The sequence below is a fragment of the Ursus americanus genome, chromosome 20 (assembly GCF_024610735.1).
Source record: "Ursus americanus isolate L20-20 chromosome 20, mUrsAme1.1.p, whole genome shotgun sequence".
Classification (NCBI taxonomy): Eukaryota; Metazoa; Chordata; class Mammalia; order Carnivora; family Ursidae; genus Ursus; species Ursus americanus.
In genome coordinates this window covers 37120867-37141140 of record NC_142146.1, presented here as the reverse complement: position 1 = coordinate 37141140, position 20274 = coordinate 37120867, and the positions used below count along the sequence as shown (strand labels likewise).

At 34.9% G+C, this 20274-nt stretch overlaps 1 protein-coding gene across 1 annotated transcript in view; it reads right to left on the bottom strand.

The window, feature by feature from the left end:
• SLC25A36 (solute carrier family 25 member 36) overlaps window positions 1-20274 on the bottom strand; it is a 36986-nt gene that overhangs the window by 11630 nt on the left and 5082 nt on the right. The window contains exons 2-4 of the mRNA XM_045791882.2: window positions 13107-13271; window positions 8176-8253; window positions 5046-5146 (exon numbers count right to left, since the gene is read on the bottom strand). Coding sequence (XP_045647838.1) covers window positions 5046-5146; window positions 8176-8253; window positions 13107-13271 — 344 coding nt within the window. The remainder of the gene's footprint in view (window positions 1-5045; window positions 5147-8175; window positions 8254-13106; window positions 13272-20274) is intronic.

Here is a 20274-nt window from a genome sequence, read left to right as displayed (position 1 = left end):
TAATTAATCCTATAAAATATAGTCTATTAATTCAAGAAATGAACAAGTGGAAGAAGCAAAAATTTATTACTAACTTAATTATATATGGTAAGGCAATGTGAAGTTGGCCAACAGCCAAAGTTAAACAAATCTTCCTACTTCTAACAAAAACATATACAAGGATACTGGGAATGGCTTCCCTGAAGTTTAGAAATTTACTATTACTTTTTATTTTGGCATTTAATATGTGAAATTTTGAAAATATTCTAGTTCATATTAATATTCTGAGCATCCTGTTAAATGTTAAAACTGACTTAGAGTCATATGAAGGATCTATTTGTAGGTTAAGAAGAATATTGCTCTAGTCAGTAAAAGCGAAGTGACAGTGTATTAGCCATATTGTTAGTAGCGCAGTTAGAATTTTATCAGAATTTTTTTTTAAACTCTCAAAATGCAAGTTTTAAAGTTTTGCTTTGTCTAAGACTCCATTTGATAATGTAAACCAGATTAACAGAAATCTTTATAGGAAACTTGCTGAAAATGTCTATTTCATTAAGTGAGTGATACCCGTGATATTGCATTTTCAGTACTTTTTATTTCATCAAGTTCTGTAAGAACAAAGCCCACCTAACCTTCTAAGAGAAATACATTACAACTACAAAAAAACAAAACAAAACAAAACAAAACAACCAACCCAATTAAAACTAAAACAGCTTAGATCCCATATATTCTTACCCTGCATTTATTGGAAAATAATGGTAGGTATTAAGATCAATGTTTTTGCAAGAAAGTAGAAAGCTAAGTATCAACAGACAAGAGAATAGAAAGCACTGTATTAGACTTTTAGAATATGTTATGCTAAGCAAAAAGAGAACTACTGTTTTTCCTAAAAGTTGTAGGATGGTATGATACCATTTACAACTATGTATATCTTAAATATTGTCATCAAATTCTTTTGAGGTCAAGGCTATTATGGCCAAGCTGAAGACCCCAGGCTTTTATTACACGATGACTGAAAAGTTACCCCATTCTTCCTTCTAGAAGGAATATTCTAAAGGGATCAGAATTAAAGTTTTATGAAATACTCAAAACGCACACACAAATTCAGGAAATAAAAATTCATTTCCCGCCTTCTATTAATTCCACAGCTATTATATATTCCCAGGGTGTGTTTCTTATAACTAGAGGCTGCAAGAGACGCTCAGATCAGTACTCACGAGGTTTAAGTTAGTCCATATTTCTACAGGAAGTGACCTGCGGATGGGGAGCATGAGATGACACGATCTCACTCTTTTCTCGGGAGAAATGTACAGTAAATGCCTAAAATAGACACAGGCTTTTCTGTATCATAACAACAAGCAGTGACCTCATCAGAAACATGTGTACAAAATGAATCCCATTGGAAGGATTTCAGAAATATAAACTGTGAGATCTAACTTTTTTGAAAATTTTAAGTTAAAAAACAAAAAGGAGTATCAGAATGGGCCATAATTAAAAAAAAAAAAAAAATGCACCGAGTACTGAAAATTCTGCCATCTGCAGCAGTTTCAGAGTCTAAATACTTACCTAAAAGATGAATTTTGCCTTAGAGAAAAAAAATGCTAACCTTGTCAATGGGGAATCTAAGAAAATATTTAGAAGGGATTATCATATCCCATTTTCCTAATCATCATCTACCATGTTCAGAGGTGAAGTCACAATTTTCTATATTTTAACAATCAGCTTACCTAGTGAATCTTTTTTTTCTTAGTAAATCTTAAAAAAAAAAAAAAAACCCAAAATATTTCAAGTAGCATTTTGTAATTATTTTAATTTTTTAAAATTAAAATAAAGTATATGTTGCTACGATTGTACCTTTCACCTTTTGCACTATGGCCAATAATACTGCACATCCATTTTTATGGAATATTTTGGATTATTTTGTATTTAATTTCTTGTGTTCTACAAAACAAAAAACAGGAAGAATGTTTATATACAAACACACAAAACATCTGTCCAACCATCCATTTGGCTGAATAAATTGCCATGGACAAATAAAATATTAAAAAATATATTTTCTATAGGCAAGATAAAATTTCTCCTTAATGAGTAAAAACTTAACCTTTAATAATAAACTAAGTCAACAGGAAAATGTATCTTGAAAAATAACAGTGATTGCTATTAGCAAATAAAACCCACTAGCTATGTAGTAAATGTTAAATGATTACATTATTGGTATTTTAAAAATTAAGCAGTAACTGTTTGAATATATAATCCAATAAAAATGAGAATTCTTTTCATTTAAATCTGTAATGTTGTATATAAAAATCTGTTATGCTCCAGATAAAAATTTCTGAAAACTGGGAATTACTATAAAGAAACCATACTATTTTTTGTAGGCACTTGTGTCTAGGTATATAGATAGAGAGGGATATGCAGGTTCATTCATTTAAACAAAAACATACAAGTAACCTCAACAAAACAAATACTCTCAGTCTAACAAAGGTTACATGTAAGAAAAAAAAAAAAAGGTAAAACACAGTCAGCATTACTTATTTTTATTAAATAGCCTTCCAACTGGAAATAATTTTTCAATTTATACCTCTAAATTTAGGTTTATAAAAGTCTTATAGCATTCCCTTGAAAAACTACAACAAACCAAAATAAGATCCACTTTAAACTGTCATTTTGATTAAAAAAAAAAAAAAGTTTACTACCTAAACACTTTAGTTCATATGGATAAAATGCAAAATCAAAACTGGCTACCTGGAATAAAAATTATGTACAAGGTCTGTTATTAAAATCCTTAATGTGTGTGTTGTTTGATGTGGCAAAATCTTGCAGGCAATATCATTAAACAGTCTATTTTAGTGCACTTTTTGATACCAAAGTGACAAGGTTAGCATTTTTTTAATAGCCAGTTAAAAAACGATTTTTCACATGACTGCCTCTAAGCACTTTGCACCCCCAATTCATATTTAGAAGACTTCTAAAAATGATCCTGAAGAAAAACCAGAGCAATCTGGTCTAAATATTTCAAGAATGAAGGGGGCAAAAGGCTACCTTAGTGACTCTGCATGGGACCATTCAGTTCCACCAACCACGTAGTTATGTATAAAAACTGCGAAGCTAAGTGTTAATGCTCATGAATAGTGCAAGGAAGCTCTGAAAGCACAATTCTCAGAAAAATGTAACTGCAAACAAATGGAAGAAGTATTTTCAAATTACACAGTAAGTATATAGTGCAATAATCTCTGAGCAATGATAAGACCATCAATTTACAAAAATTCAAGGAATTCAAGTTGGAAAACAGTTATCAATATAAAAACAAACTATGAGTTGACATTTGTACACATTTGAGAGAAAAGTGCAAAATGACAATTCCACTGAAATTCTTTACCACATGACACAAAAGTAGTAATAAACTCTGATCAGATATTCTAATGAAAAAAGATGTTCCACTGGGAATTAAGATATTCTGAAACCCTAAATCTGTACTACTGAATATGTAACAACCATCCTCAACTACAGATGACTGCTCATCCACTTTCTTGACTTCAAGTCTTCCAAAACAAACAAAATGATTAGCATTTCTTTAATAATTTTCTGGGGTTAAAAAACAAACAATGGTAATCCAGAAATATATTCTTAAAGATCCTAATATAACAGTTATATAGTTTGAAATTAGCCACCAATTTTTACCTTATACCCACTCAAATTTGAAGAGGAAAAATCATATCCATACTCAACATCTATAAAAAGTACATTTAAAAAAATTTTTAGTTGTAACTAGATGATCTCTATGGTACTAAAGAACTAATTCTCCAAATCCAAATCTTTGTAGAGCAACCTACATTCCAAAGATAAGGTAAGAGAAATTCACATAAATTACATAACTTGCCCAAGATCTCTCCCTCATGGGTAAATAAGAGTATTTCACCACCTTGACCTCTAAGGTTTTTACCTTTCAGCTTTAAAACTTCAATGAGTCAGTCAACAATTATCAAATATAAAAAGCCTTGAAAATAATTTGTGAGGTATATGGTAGATTATACGGCTATTGACCTTTCAGAAATTAGTTATTTCCAACTTACACTTGGTTCGTTAAAGTATGTGGTTCAAATTGATCCAATTTATTTCTAAACAGAAAATGGTTAACAGTTTAAGGCACTCATTATTAAACATGTAACTGACACCAATTTACTGCTCAACAGTTGATGAAAGTAGTTAATAATTTGCTTTATAGTCATAGCATAATTTGGAAATGTGAGGTATGGTTAAATATACAACGAATCTCAGAAAACTGCAGAGAATGAACCAAAGGTCACGGCTTTGTCTAACACGCATTGCAACAAATGATTCCAGAACCAGACTGGTCAAATCAATCTCTTAGTTTATCTTTAAGGCAGTACAGAGGCCCAGAACTAGTTGCTTTAATTCAGAATCATATATACTCAACAATGATAATAGAAGAGTCCCTGGAAAACATTTCTATAGCAAGCATGTACACATAGCCAGTGCCTAAATTTCAAGTACTATCTACTGTGATTTATATGGAATGCTAAACATATTTTTCAAAATACATACAAAACGGTAACTCTCAGTTATCAGTAATACATCACAAAAATTTCAGCATTTGAGCACAGGACAAAATGAATACTTTACCAAGAACTGCCGGCACATTTCAGACAGAAGCCAAAACATGCAGCAAAAAGGGAAAAGGCACTAACAGAAATTGAGGAGAGAAGAGTAAATTACAGCTGCATAACTTATTTATAGTGTAATTATGGCTGGATTCTTTAAACTGTCAAAAGCGATCACTAAATATTCAGTGGACTACACAAGACATGTAAATATTAACTACCTGTACACTATCACAAACCCGATTACAAAAATGCCAACTTATAACAGATTTTAAGTATACCTCCTGATCAAATTTACTGTATACCAATAAATATAAGAATCATATATGTAGATGCTAATCAATGAAAAGCACATTGTTTTAACTATATAATATAAAATCATAATTCAATATTAAGTCTCTAGGTTTTGAAAATTTTCTGCTTTTTAATATTATATATTCATACCTGCCATTGCAGCTGAAATCATGTGTACCTGGGTAGAATCCGGATCAAATACACCATTCAACTTTTCCTTGCAGTTTGAATAAGCAGCAAAATATATTGCTCTAAAACAAAGATTTAAATTTTATCAATAAGCATGTTGCATAACTCATTAGATTTAAATGATAAGTAAATTGATCTTTTTAATTTTAGAGAAATCTAAAAACAAAGTCTTAGCCACATTCTCATGTAACATCAGGTTAATTTACATATTTTTTCCATGTAGACTCTGAGGTATGTTTTGCACTGACTCATTAAAAGACAAACTTCAATGTAAAGTTCCTCAAATGTAAAGCATCCTCCAACAAAAAGACATCTACCACCCTTGGGGGCGCCTGGGGGGCGCAGTCGTTAAGCGTCTGCCTTTGGCTCAGGGCGTGATCCCAGTGTTCTGGGATCGAGCCCCACATCAGGCTCCTCCACTAGGAGCCTGCTTCTTCCTCTCCCACTCCCCCTGCTTGTGTTCCCTCTCTCGCTGGCTGTCTCTATCTCTGTCGAATAAATAAAATCTTTAAAAAAAAAAAAAAAAAAAGACATCTACCACCCTGACCCAATACTTATACAGAAACAAAAACTATTCCTATAAGATTTTGATGTTTGGAAACATGTGATAAGGCTGGAAGGCTTATGTTAATGGTAAGGTTAAATTAAACACACTTGAATAAATATAGTATGAGCACTTCAAAAAATTGCTAAATACATAATTACTATAATTAGTTGATACTAATATAAAGTATTACTATTAATATATAATATGTATGTTATATATATATATATAACATACTTTTTTTTTAAGTGGGGAGAGGGTGGTAGAACTGACCCAATTCATCAAAGTATGTTAAACAATTCTGAGATACTGTGGTATATGCTATCTATATTATACACAGAATAGTTCACAGTATCCTTAAACAGACAGAATTCCAGAAGAAATGAGCCCCATCAGGTCATGTCTTCTATGTTTATAAACATTCCATTAAATCTGTAAATATCTCCCCTCTTAACTTATTACTATGATTTCATGCATCCCAACCACCTCAATTGATTAGCCTTCCACGCTTTGAAATATTTGCTTGCAGTATCAAATCCTTTTATTTCCCAACAACCCTGGTTATCTGTCCAATAAGGAATGTAACAGGCAAACAAGTACAAATGAGGACAGTCTCACTGTTGTGCCCTTTTTAATGTGCTAAAGAAAAATGGGAAGTTAATAAAATTTAAAATGAAACATTCTACATTATGAGCAAGAAAAATAGAATACAGTTAATGATGACGAACTGTGAAGAGGTATAAACAGAGCATTCCTAGAAATGAGTAAAAAGACCTTTTAATGAGAAGACAGGCAACGAATATATACAGGTAATTCATAGCAGAGATACACAAATGGCAAATCATACAAGAGGGAGGGTGTGACTGCACCCAAAATTAAACAAATGTATATTAAAACAGTGAAAACTGGGGACCCTGGGTGGCTCAGTCGGTTAAGTGTCTGTCTTCAGCTCAGGCTGTGATCTCGGGGTCCTGGGCACAAGCCCTGAGCCAAGCTCCCTGCTCAGTGGGGAGTTGGCTTCTCCCTCTCTCTCTGACCCCTCCCCCTCAACCCTGCTTGTGTTAGCTAATAAATAAATAAAATCTTAAAAAAAAAAAAAAAAAAAAGAAACCCACACACACAGTGAAAATCATGTCTAGTCTATTTGGCAACTATTAAAAGACATGAATAGTAACCAACATGACTAATATGTCATAAAGAGCAACTAATTCACTACTTGAGAATAAAAATATGGGATGCCTTTTCAGAAGGCAATTAAGTAATATTCATTAATTTCAAATGTGTATATGCTCTTTTATACAGAAATTCTACTTATAAGTATTCTAAAGAAATACACTTAAGTATTCAAAGATAAAAGTATAGCTATGTTCACAAAACTGTTTTCAACAGACAAAATGTGGAAACAAACCTAAAGGTTTATCAATAAGGGAATGCTTATTAATGATAGAATAGTCATGCTATGTGATTAAACAAAAACTACGTATTTCGATGGAAAAAGCTTCAATACAAATTTGGTGAATTATTTTAATATGATTAAATGAATGTAAATGATAATTAAGTATACATATTATGCACTTCACATACACAATAAGCCAGAAAAATTAACAGAGCTATACACACCAAACTGTTTTATTAATAACATTTATCTCTGCGGAGAAGAGTAAGTGCCTGTGAGAAGGCATAAACCATGAGATGAGGTGATGTGTTTAAGATGGAAGGTCAACCTTTATGCTATACTTTTTACTTTCTACAGTAAGGATAAAACTTTTTAAGTATGAGAGAGAGGGACAGAGCATGTGCAGGCAAGTGCACAAGCATGCAAGTGGGGGAGAAGGAGCAGGAAGGAGCAGAGGGGAGGGAAAAGGAGAGGCAGAAAAGAACCTCGAGTAGACTCCACACTGAGCACAGAGACCCAGGCCAGGCTCCATCTCATGACCCTGATATCACCCTGAGGTGAAACCAAGAGTCCGACGCTTAACCAACTGAGCCACCCAGGTGTACCAAGGTAACTTTTTAAGAGAAAAAAAGCCCATAAAAAGTTGAAACCCAATAAATAATAAGACATGTATCTAGTACATGGGACACAAACAGCCATTTTCACTCTGAATGGAAACTCTATAGTATTTTATTACAGAAGAAGTAAATCTAAGATAAAAGGGTATCAGAGAAAAATGACAGGGAATTAATGTATTAAGGCCTTTTTTTGGCTCTTTTAATAGGGAATGAAATTATTCTGTTTAGCTGGTCTTCTAAGCCAAAAAGTAGGGTTAGTTCTAGAATCTAGGTATTCCTCTTTCTCATTGTTGGTTCCCTTAGTTTGTTCTTTGCCTTTGGAAGTTGGCACAAAAACTGTATCACAATGATTCCACTAAGAAGTCCTCTGCACCTGGGCAAACTGCCCAAGCTTTTACATGGTTACTGATACCTGCTTTTATACCATGGTGCTTTATCCTTACCATCTTGACTTCTCTTCAGCATCTTCCATCATTAAGCTTGAAACAAAAAAGATTGTCACGATTTTGTTTAACTTAAAAAAATTCTTTTTACCTGGAAGGAGCCACCCCCACTAAATTGGGACCTAATCCTCTGAACAAGGAACGAGGCCCTTCTTTTTCCAAGATCACTCTGAAAGAGAAAAATATTATTTAGAAAGGAATGTCCTTTGAAGTCTAGTACTTTATTTGTATAGCAAACTTAAAACTTTTAAACCTGTAGGTTTCTGCTATAATGTTGTGCTGCTCTGGTCAGTTTTTCTTACGAAAATCTGTTTTTCTTGACATAGCATAAATTGATAATCTTAAATAATAAAAAAAATTCCAATCAGATTCTTTTCCAAAAGTTTTAAAAGACTACAGTATAATTTCTGTATTTTCATATAATCACGCTACTCTTACCTTTGATATCCTCCATTTTACAATCTTTACCAGCAAATTCAATTCCCAGAGATTTAGTTCTCTGTCTAGTATTTGAGGTCCTTTCTTGATATCAGACAACTCTCTCAGTAATGCAGCATTATCTCATTCAACCAATGAAATGCTGTCAAAATCTGGCACCCTAACGTCCTTTAGGGTACTAAAATGGTTAGCCTGTTACCATTTCTCCCGCTATTCAGTTAACATTTGCTATACTGAATACTTACCGTATAGAAACTAAGCAGAGTAAAAAGAAAAGAAGGTGAGATGCCTGCCATTGAGAAATCTGATGTGTAGTTGTGGAAAAAAGAATTATATTGAAACAAATAATTTAACGGACTATATTAATAAGCAAATTCTATACAAGCTAGATACATATGCCCAGTAGGGAAAGGAAGAGGCATGTAAGTCATGGAAGGCTTTCTAAAAGTGAGTTATTAAATTAAGCTTGGAAGTGAGAAGAAACAGAAACTGGAAAAAGTAAGTATTTTAACTTAGAGTTAACAGGCTAGGGCAGTAGTTCTCAACCACTTACATGCATAAGAATGATTTCTTTAAAGACAGTTGAGCATAATGGTGAAGGGCCTGAGATATGGAGCCAGACTTCTTAATATGAAGACCAATTTTGGTAAATGACTAGCTATAAGAACATAAAGTAATAACCTTTCTCTTATCCTTATTTTCGTCAACAGTAAACAGAGAAAAAACAGTACTCTTTTTCTGAGTTGCTGTGAGGAATAAATAAAGAAAGAACTTAAAAGAGCATCTGGCTCCCAGTAAGTACTTGATCAATCTTAATATTATGATTACTACTGAAGTGTTTGTTCAAAATGCATATTTCTCTGATCTCGCCCTCCAAGTACTCTGATTCAATAGGTATAGGACAATGCTCAGTAACTTGCATTTTTACCAGGCTTCCAGATGACTGACACAGGTGATACAGAACCACTTCTGATAAAACTAGATTAGACAGAAGCAGAGTTCAAAATAACAAATGATAGAGAACTTTTTGAAGATTCAGTGTTTGTTAACCTTTTCTGTATCATAAATCTCTTTGAAGAATTAAGAAAGGTAAATGTTCAGGGCGCCTGCGTGCTCAGTTGTTAAGCGTCTGCCTTTGGCTCAGGTCATGATCCCAGGGTCCTGGGATGGAGCCCCGCATCAGGCTCCCTGCTCAGCAGGAAGCCTGCTTCTCCCTCTCCCACTCCCCCTGCTAGTGTTCCCTCTCTCACTGTGTCTCTGTCAAATAAATAAAATCTTTAAAAAAAAAAAAAAAAAGAAAGAAAGGTAAGTGTTCTTAAAAAAATATGTGTATACACACACACACACACACACACACACACACACACACACTTGTTGGGGCGCCAAGATGGCTCAGTCGGTTAAGTGCCTGACTCGGTTTCAGCTCGGGTCATGGTCTTAGGGTAACTGGACTGGGTCACATTGGGCTCTGTGCTACGCAGGGAATTTGCTTAAGATACTCTCCCTCTCTCCCTCAGTCCCTGCCCATATTCACTTGTGCTCTCTCTCAAATAAATAAATAGATAAATAAAATATTTTTAAAAAATACACATTTGTGGGGCGCCTGGGTGGCGCAGTCGTTAAGTGTCTGCCTTCGGCTCAGGGTGTGATCCCGGCGTTCCGGGATCAAGCCCCGTATCAGGCTCCTCTGCTGAGAGCCTGCTTCTTCCTCTCCCACTACCCCTGCTTATGTTCCCTCTCTCGCTGGCTGTCTCTGTCAAATAAATAAATAAAATCTTTTAAAAAAATTACACATTTGCAAACACAATTTTGCATTAAATTTCATGTAATTTATAGACCTCTTGAAATTCATCCACGAGCCACCTAGGAAACTAAGAGCCCAGAGGGGGCGGGATTCCTAAAGTTCGTGGTTAAGCCATGAAACACTTCACTCACTAGAATGGTTATAGTAAAAAGGTCAGACATAGTAAAACAAGGGTTGGCAGGGGTGCCTGGGTGGCTCGGTCTCTTAAGTGTCCAACTGTTAATCTCAGCTCAGGTCCTGATCTCAAGGTTGTGTTAGCCCTGAGTTTTTTTTTTTTTTTTTAAACAAAAAAACCAAAAACCAAAACAACAAAAAACAGGATGTTGATGAGGCCGTGCAGAAATTGAAAATTTCATTCACTGGTGGTAGGAATATAAAATGATGCAGCTGCTTTGGAAAACAGTGCAATAGTTCCTCAAAATGTTAAACATAAAGTTACCAGATGACCCAGAAACTCCACTCCTAACATATCCCCCCAAAATGAAAATATACATCTCTGTAATACCATCATTCAGAACACTCCAAAAGTGGAAACAAACCAATGTCTATCAACTGATGAATAGATAAACAAAATGTGGTATATATCCATATAAAGCAATACTTGACAAAAAGATACTTGTTACAACATGGATGAACCTTGAAAACGTTATGCTAAGTAAAAGAAACCAATCACAAAAGACTGTGTATTATATAATTCCATATATACAGTGTCCAGAATAAGCACATCTGTAGTGACAGAAAGCAGATTAGTAGTTGCCTAGGGCTAGGGGATGGAGGAAGAGAGAAGGCAGAAAATGAGAAGTGACTGCTAACAGATATAGGTTTATTTTGTGATGATGATGAAAATGTTTGAAATTTAGAAGGTGATAATGGTTGCACAACTCTGTGGATATACTAAAAACAATCAAATTGTACACTTTACGTGGGTTAATTTTATGGTATGTGACTTATATTTCAGAGATGTTAGGAAAAATCAGAAGCCATGAAACAGATTGCTTGGGACAGAGCCCCTTAGTAGCGAAACAATGGGAATGAGCAAAAAAATGTTAAGGCAGAGAATGCAAACTTAGAAGACACCTATACACTAATGGCAGGTGAAACATGTTAAACTGACTCTAAAAGAGGGCCAGAAAAACTGAGAAATTAAAACAAAGCTGAGAGGGATTCCTACTACTGCTGAGAAAAATCAGAGAAAGCAAAACCACTGAAAAATAGAATAAAAAATATAGTACTACTGCGGGGAGCCAGGATGCCTCAGCTGGTTAGGCATCTGACTTGATTTCATCTCAGGTCATGATCTCAGGTCACGAGATTGAGCCCCACAGGGGCTCTTGCGCTCAGCTCGGAGTCTGCTGGTCCCTCTTCCTCCCCCTTGGCCCCTCTCCCTTCTACTCGCTCTTAAATAAATAAAAATATATAGTACTGTCACAAAGGTCAAAGAAAGAAGTTTAAGGAGAGGTAATCAGTGGTAATAAAAGTCAAAATCACGGACGCCTGAGTGGCTCAGTCAGTTGAGCATCTGCCTTTGGCTCAGGTCATGATTCTGGGGTCCTGGCATGGAGTCCCATGTCGGGCTCCTTGCTCAGTAGGGAGCCTGCTTCTCCCTCTGCCTGCTCTGCCTGCTGCTCCCCCTGCTTGTGCTCTCTCTCGCGTTCTGACAAAAAAATAAACAAAATCTTTAAAAAAAGTCAAAATCATGATACTGAAATAACCTATTAATAGGTAAAATATTCTATTTTATCAAGATATTATTAATCAGATTAATACTCTTATCAGATATTCATCTATAATATGGCATTTTATTTGTTTGTTTGTTTATATTTAAGAAGGGGGAGGGGCAGGGGGAGAGAGAATCTCGAGTAGGCTCCACTCCCAGCACGGAGCCTGTCACAGGGCTACCTCTCACAATTCTGAGACCACGACCTGAGCCAAAGTCAAGAGTCAGATGCTTAACCTACTGAGCCACCCAGATGTCCCTATAATTATGGCATTTTAATCCAAAATTATTAACAATTTTATTCTACCTATCATGTACCAGATAAATCTGAAAAAGAAAAGACTGATGCTATCTTTTGGTAACTAAGGTAAACACACAGTATTGAATTTATTTGCTGCCACAAAATAAAGACTATTGAACGAAGTTCAAATAGATTGCGTACCAAGTGACCTGATAAGGCAGATACAAGTTACACATCTAAGTCTTAACATGTAAAATGTAATTTCAATAGTTCTGAAATTTCAAATCCAATGTGCAATATAATGAAGTAGGATAATATGTATAAATAAAATCTTTTTCAAACCAAGAAATGTCAAACACTGAATCACCTCTTAAAATCAGTAGAACACTGCTTTAAATTTCAGCTATGTGTAGGTTATATAAAAATCAGACTGCCATTAAGTGGATGTACTTACTGTGTCAGTACTTGGAAAATGAAAAAACACACAAGAAGAGTTGGCATTTAACACTATCACATTTCAAAGACAAATAAATAATCCAGAATAGAATACCTCTAATACTTTCAGAAAACAAATCCATTGAATAAATATAAAAAATATTCCAAATACACATGATTTGGAAATAATATTACATTTTATATTATCCAACTAACTGTTCCTCTCCATTAGGGATAATCATTTCTGATGAATTCAGGGTGACTCTGTTAATAAGTTTGTAAAAAACCTTTTTAAATGTGGCAGAACATAAACAAAATACAGGGGTATCATTAAGGTAAACAGCCTAAAAACAAAACAAAACAAATTCACGAGTACTGTGCTCTCACTTTAGGCAATGGAGAGGTCCAGGAGACACTACTCGGTTAACACTGGCTCCAGCCATGGTGTTCAACTGAACTTCAGAGATATAAAGTGTCACAGAAGATGATTGCAGCCGTGTTTTTACAACTTCCAGTGGACATGTCAGAATAGCTCCTACTGTACCACCACATCTACGAAAAAACGCAAAGAACAAATCTACTTACTCCATAAATTAGTACACACATTTAGACTGTAAAATGAGTGGGCAACTGGGGCTTCACCAAGGTACTAAAATGTTAAGATTGTTGATTTTAAAAGACTAAACAATTTTAATGTTTCATTTATTTGACTGCATACAAACACCTTCAGTAGCTAAGAAGAACTGAGCTTAATATTTACCTAGCAATCATAATTAAAGAAGACTCCAAATGATGGGTACTGTTACTAAAATTTTCTGCGAAGTAAAGGGTTTATTTGGTGCTCCTTGCCCAGGTATTATTTGCAGTTGTTGACACTGAGATCACTATCTGAGGTACATCCTATCGCTCAAACTCCTCCAGCTTTCAAAACCCAAGATATGGTCTTTACAGCAATAAAAATTAACCACTGATGGATAATCATGTTTCCTGTTTTAAATATTCAAATACTCAGAAGTGTTTCACCTACAAAAAATGACATTTATATCTCAAGATCAGTATATCAGGCTCACATGTAGAAACTGACACAAAGTAGGTAGGGTTAGCTAGAAGAATCCAATTTAAATACAAAAACTGATCACCAAAACAAAATAAAAGCTCTTAACAAATGACATCATTTAAACATTTTCAAGGAATGTAAGAGATAGGCTCAGTATTTTTTTTAAATGCAAGAATGGGAAATAATTTTCTCTCTTAAAGCACTAATAGCTACCCAGTGAAACCTTGTGAAACCTTGGGAACTGCTTTCTAACCAGAGGAAAACCACTCAGGAGAGCTCTTACTACACAAAGAGAAAAGCAGACTAAGTCAAAGTAACCTGGACCTTCAAATGGGCATTAAAGGAAGAAAAAGAAAAGCAGCCCACCACAGAAATATACTAAACAATTCTACCTCCAGAATTAAAAAAAAAAAAAAATTGTGTGTGTGTCACATAATAAAAAAAGCAGGCATGGCAACAATATTACTCCCAATAAAATTTAAGAAAAATCATTAAATAAGGTAGAGTATTTCATACTGATGTAACAGTACATACCATCAAGAAAATAAAACTGAAACAAATTTTATGCAACAGAAGTGAAAAATACAACAACAGAGAACATCCTTATGTAAACTAAAACTTGACTCTTACCTCATATTGTATTTAAAAATTAACTGAGAATGAATCATAGACCTAGATATTAAACATGAAACTGTGAAGCTTCTAGAACACATTTGGAGAAAAACAACAAAAAAGCAGGAATCATAAAAGAAAAAAAAGATAAACTGGACTTTACCAAAACTAAAAACTGTCACTTGGAAAGAAACTGTTAAGAAAATGAAAAGACAAGCCTACAGTCTGAGAGAAAATATCTGCAAAACACACATCTGATAAAGTGCTTATATATTCAGAAACACAACTCAATGATAAAAACAACCCCCAAAAAAGACGGGAACAGATATATGGATGCAAATAAACACTGAAAGATTTTTTCACATCGCTTATCAGGGAAATGCAAATTAAAACCACAATGAGCTAGGACGATCGATACATCTATTAATGGCTAAAACTAAAAAGAATGAGAAAGCCAAGTGCTGATAAAGACCAACTGGAAATCTCATACATTGCAATGGGAATGCAAAACGGTAGTCATTTTAGAAAATGGTTTTTAAAACACACAAAAAAACAAAAAAGGCAGCTTGTTGGTTTCTTACAAAGACCCACTCTTAGGTATTGAGTCAGGAGAAGTCCAGATATATGTCTGCACAAAGACCTGTCCATGAATATTTATAGCAGCTGTACTTTTTTTTTTTAAAGCTCTTACCTTTTTTTTTTTTTTAAAGATTTTATTTATTTATTTGACAGTGACAGAGACAGCCAGCGAAAGAGGGAACACAAGCAGGGGGAGTGGGAGAGGAAGAAGCAGGCTCCATGCCCTAAGCCCCATACAGGACTCCGGGATCACCCTGAGCTGAAGGCAGACGCTTAACGACTGAGCCACCCAGGCGCCCCAGCAGCTGTTCTCTTAATAGCCCAAAATTGGAAACCTAAATGTCTATCAACTGATGAAGGACAAACAAGTTACGGTATATCAATATAACAGATTATTATATTCTGCAAAAAAAGCAACAACCTGGATGAATCTCAAAAGCTTTATGGTAACTGAAAAAAGTCAGGGACAAAAGGCTTTTATTTTAGGACATTTTCATTTTAATGACTTTTTGGAAAAGGCAAAACTAGAACAGAAATGAGATCACTGATTACCAAGAGGTAATGGAATGCATAGGAACTGACTGCAAAGGGTATGGAGGAATGCTCGGGATAAAAGAAATGTTCTATATCTTGATTATAATAGAAGTTACAGTAACTTATACATTTACCAAAACTTACTATACACTTAGCAAATTTTATTTGGTGAATTTTATTATATATATACCTTGATAAATAATCTGATGAAAAAACTGAGTATGTGAAAAGTAGTAATAAATGTTAAATATATGTACTACCTGGAACTGAATACAACTACATGTTAAAAGTTTAATCATAATACACTTAATGTTTCCTAAAAACTCCACTTAAGAGTTTTAAATAGGAAATTTAAAAAATTAAACCCCAAAAAGGAAAGATCGAAACCATAATTATATTGTCAGAAATCAACACATCAATTAAATAGTAGGGCTATAAGAGACTTGAAACAAAATTAACTAGATTGAGACTCCACACTCAATAAATAAGGAACAGGTATAATTTTTAAACAGCTACGAAATAGGCTTAAAACCTCATTGCAGTTGACTCCCGAAAAACATGGGGGTTGGGGCACCAACCTCCCCCACCCCATGTGGTTAAAAATCCACATGTAACTTTTGACTCCCCCAAAACTTAACTTCTAATAGCCTACTGCTGACTGGAAGCCTTACCAATAACATAAACAGATAACATATATTTTATATATGTATTATACATTGTATTCTTACTATAAAGCTAAAGAAAATGTTGAGAAAATCATATAAAGAAACTACATTTACAGTGCTGTATTTATCGAAAAAATTCTGCATCAAAGTGGACCCTATCAGTTCAAATCCATGTTGTTCCAGGGTCAACTTTATCTAAAACAACACAAGGAAAATCTTTAACAGAAGCCACAAGTTTGTTTCTGTTAATTGGTGAGGGCTAAGTGGCAAGAAATGTGAACCACAGTACACGCTGTAGCATACGCTGCAGAACTCAAGACAGCCTGTGCCGCAAAACACACTGTATTCACACTACAATACCGATTTACTTACAAGAGATCATACTGTTTGAATTTACCTGGTTTTTTTTTTTTAGCTATTTAGTATTATTTATTACATTTATTGGAGATAAAAACCAAATAGGCCCAAAATTTGTAATAACCATGCATATCTATTTTGGTTTTATATTCTATAAAACATAAAAAAAATGTATTCTTGGTTTTCACAATGAACATGAATTACTTCTATAATTAAAAAATAAAAACAGGGGTTCCCAGGGGCACCTGGGTAGATCCGACTCTTGATCTCAGTTCAGGTCTTGAACTCAGGGTTTTGAGTTCAAGCCCCACAGTGGGCTCCATGCTGGGCAGGAAGCCTACTTGAAACAAAAAAACAAAACAAAACACAAAACACAAAATAAAACAAAAACCAAGAGCACCTGGCTGGCTTAGTCAATGGGGCGTGCGACTCTTGATCTCAGGGTTGTTGGGTTCGAGTCCCACGACGGATGTGGAGATTACTTAAAAATAAAATCTTAAATAAACTAATTAATTAAAAAAACAAAACAAAAAGCAAAGTTGGCACATAGGCCAAGATTCCTACCCTGTCACTCCTGGCTGCAAGAAAATAGACCTATTACATAAAGAAAACAATCTACCGGAGGAAAACAGCTTTGTTGTAAAGACGATATATGGTATGTCCCATGTAAAGTATTTCATGACATGGCACATGGAAAATGCTCAATAAATATTAGCTAATGAAGCTATCAACATCTATTACAGATAGCAGTAACGGAAATTCCAACATAACTATTACAAATACTTTATGGCCAGACTACAGACAAGATATATACTATGATTCCTTAAAAAACAATTCAACAAGTAATGAGGATCTAAAATATACATAGCTGGGGGATGGTCTAAGTGGGTGTACACACAAGCACTTAGGCTGTCCTGAAGCAGTTTTATGTTATGAAATTCAATAGGCATGTAAGCATGGGGTGACACTCCAGTATCTCTCATGCTGTTTTTATCTTAAAATCATTTAAAATTATTATGCATCCTGAAATCATTCAAACTGATGCACAGCACAAAACTACTGGAGTCAAACATTTAAAATCTCTCCTTATGAAAACAGGATTAACGATAATTTCCTCTCCACGTCAAAAATCTCCTTGTTTAAAGAAATATGCCACAAGGACAGAGTGAACCAGGGGAGAAAGGAACAAGGCCCAAGATTTCAAGCAATGAAGCATATAGGAAGGGGTAGCTAACTTATTAGCAAAGAGGCAGAAAGAACTGCAGAAGGAAATACCAAAGAAAAGCCCTGCAAAATCTTAAGAGGCCTACAGATGAGTGCACAAAGTATTCAAGATGGAGGTGAGGCAAAGAACTGAAAACAGAAGGAGTGGCTGACAGGCTATAAAGCAAAGGTGAGATACCCAGGTGGGATCTACCCCCACCCCCACACACTGGTGAAACTACATTCCCAGGTAGAAGCTTCATTCTCTAAAGACCCTGAGAATTCAAGATCTCTGAGGTCAGGTTTCACAGGTAGAATCAATAGATACCAAAAAACCCCAAACCAAAACCAACCCCTACACCAAGGTGAGCTACGACAATCTTTTAAAATACTGGGAACAAAGATCTCATCAACTTCCACAGAAAGCATAAAAGGTTATATACATAGGAAATGTCAGAATAGCAACAGAATTCCCAACAACTGCAGAAGATTACTGATCCTAGAATTCTATACCAAACCTAACTGTCAAACAGAAAAAATAAATACACTGCAGACAAAGAAATACTTAAGAAATTTTCTGCCTTATACCTTTTCTCAGCTACTAAAGTATGTGTTCTACAAGTTAAGGGATTAACCTAAAAAAGAGGAGGGAATATTCCGAGTAATTATGTTGTATACCTAAAACTAATACAATGTTATAGGTCAATTACATCTCAATAAAATGGGGAAGGGGACTGAATTTAGGAACACAATGAGTAACCCAAGAGAGGGAGAAAGGAATCCCAAGATGATAGTGAAATGTCAGCCTTAGAAAACAACCAGTCCAGAAAGGAGTCAGGTAATAAAAAGTCCAGAGGGACGAAGATCTCTAGGAAAAAAAGACTGACAGATGAATATATTTGATGGCATGAAACTAAATAGTCAAGTACTCACATAACTAAACAAACATTTTTAAATGTGTAGCAATTACTAACTCCAAGGGGGGGAAATGAAGATATTCAAGAAAAAAAAGGTCAACAACTGAGCCCTCCTAGCAACCATATTTGTATTGTCACAGTAAGGTAAGCATTAACTATTGACTTAACCAAAAAATTGTGATGTAACTAACTATATATTGAGAGGACAGAAAGAAAGGGGAGATAGGGAATAGTATAAATCCTCATCTACCAGAAGAGAAAGTATAAGGAAATTCTATATAGCTGAGACATAAAGTTCCCACTAGTAAGGAGATGTGGGGGGAGGGGAGCTGGGGAATGCTGTTTAATAAAAATCTTAAAGCAGCTTTTTGAAAAATACCATAGACATACATTTCTTTAGTTTTATAATAATTTTAATCAAAATTTTATCAGGTTTTTTTTTTTTTAACAGCAGTGGTTTTTAACTGGAGAATGTGGTTGATGCTTCTGGGACCCACTCACTGAACCCCATGAAAAAATGATGTGTATGGTACCCAAGTGTCTCTGACTCAGTACTCCAAAATAAACCCAGAATCCTAACCATTGCTCATCATTTCCATCCTGGTCTAAGCCACTGGCCTCTGCTGTAACTCTAATTAGAATTTAATACATGAACCATGCTCCTGCCTCAGGATCTCTGTTCTTGCCGTTTCATCTGGAATATTCTTATCTCGAAAGAAGAATGGGTTACTACCTCACCTCTTTATCTTTGCTCAGCTGTCACTTCTCAGTCATGTCCTCTCTGATCACCATATATAAAATCCTTCGCACTGACTTTTTATCCACCTTTCTTGCACTACTCTTCTCTACAGCCCATAGTGCCACTTAAAATACTAAATATTTTATTTATTTTATCTTCTGTGTTCCCTGACGCTACAATGTAAGCATCAGGAAATCAGCAATTTATGTCCACTTACTATAACCCCAACATCTCTGATAATGCCTGGGACATAGCAAGCACTCATGTTGAATGAGTGAACACTGTAGCATTTGGGAACTCAGGATTTAGGAGGTAGGAAACAGGGACGACTGGGTAGGTCAGTAGGTTAAGCAACAGCCTTCGGCTCAGGTCACGATCCTGGAATCCCAAGATCCAGCCCTACATCGGGCTCCCTGCTCAGCAAAGAGTCTACTTCTCCCTCTGACCTTCCCCCAACTCGTGCTCTTTCTCCCTCTCAAATAAATAAATAAAAATATTTTAAATATTAAAAAAAAAAAGAGGTAGGAAACAGTGTATTTGGCCCAACTTCCTTATTCTGCAGATGAGGAAACAAAAATCCTGCAAGGGAAAGTTAGTTGCTCCAAGTTGACAGTCAACTAAAGAACAACCCAAATCTGCTAAGTCCAGCTCTTTCCCTTTCAAATCTCTGACTTCAATTCCACAAGAAATATTTTACATCAAGACACAGTATATCCACATGCACAAACATTTCACAGAATACTTATTATTTTTAAAAGGTTGGTCACAAATCAACCAAATTGATTTCATAATCCACTAACAGGCTGCTATACAATTAGAAGCATGCTGTTTTATACTAAGTTAGATGCAATTTAACCAGGAAGGATATAAAGGGAAAAATTTGTTCTTCTGT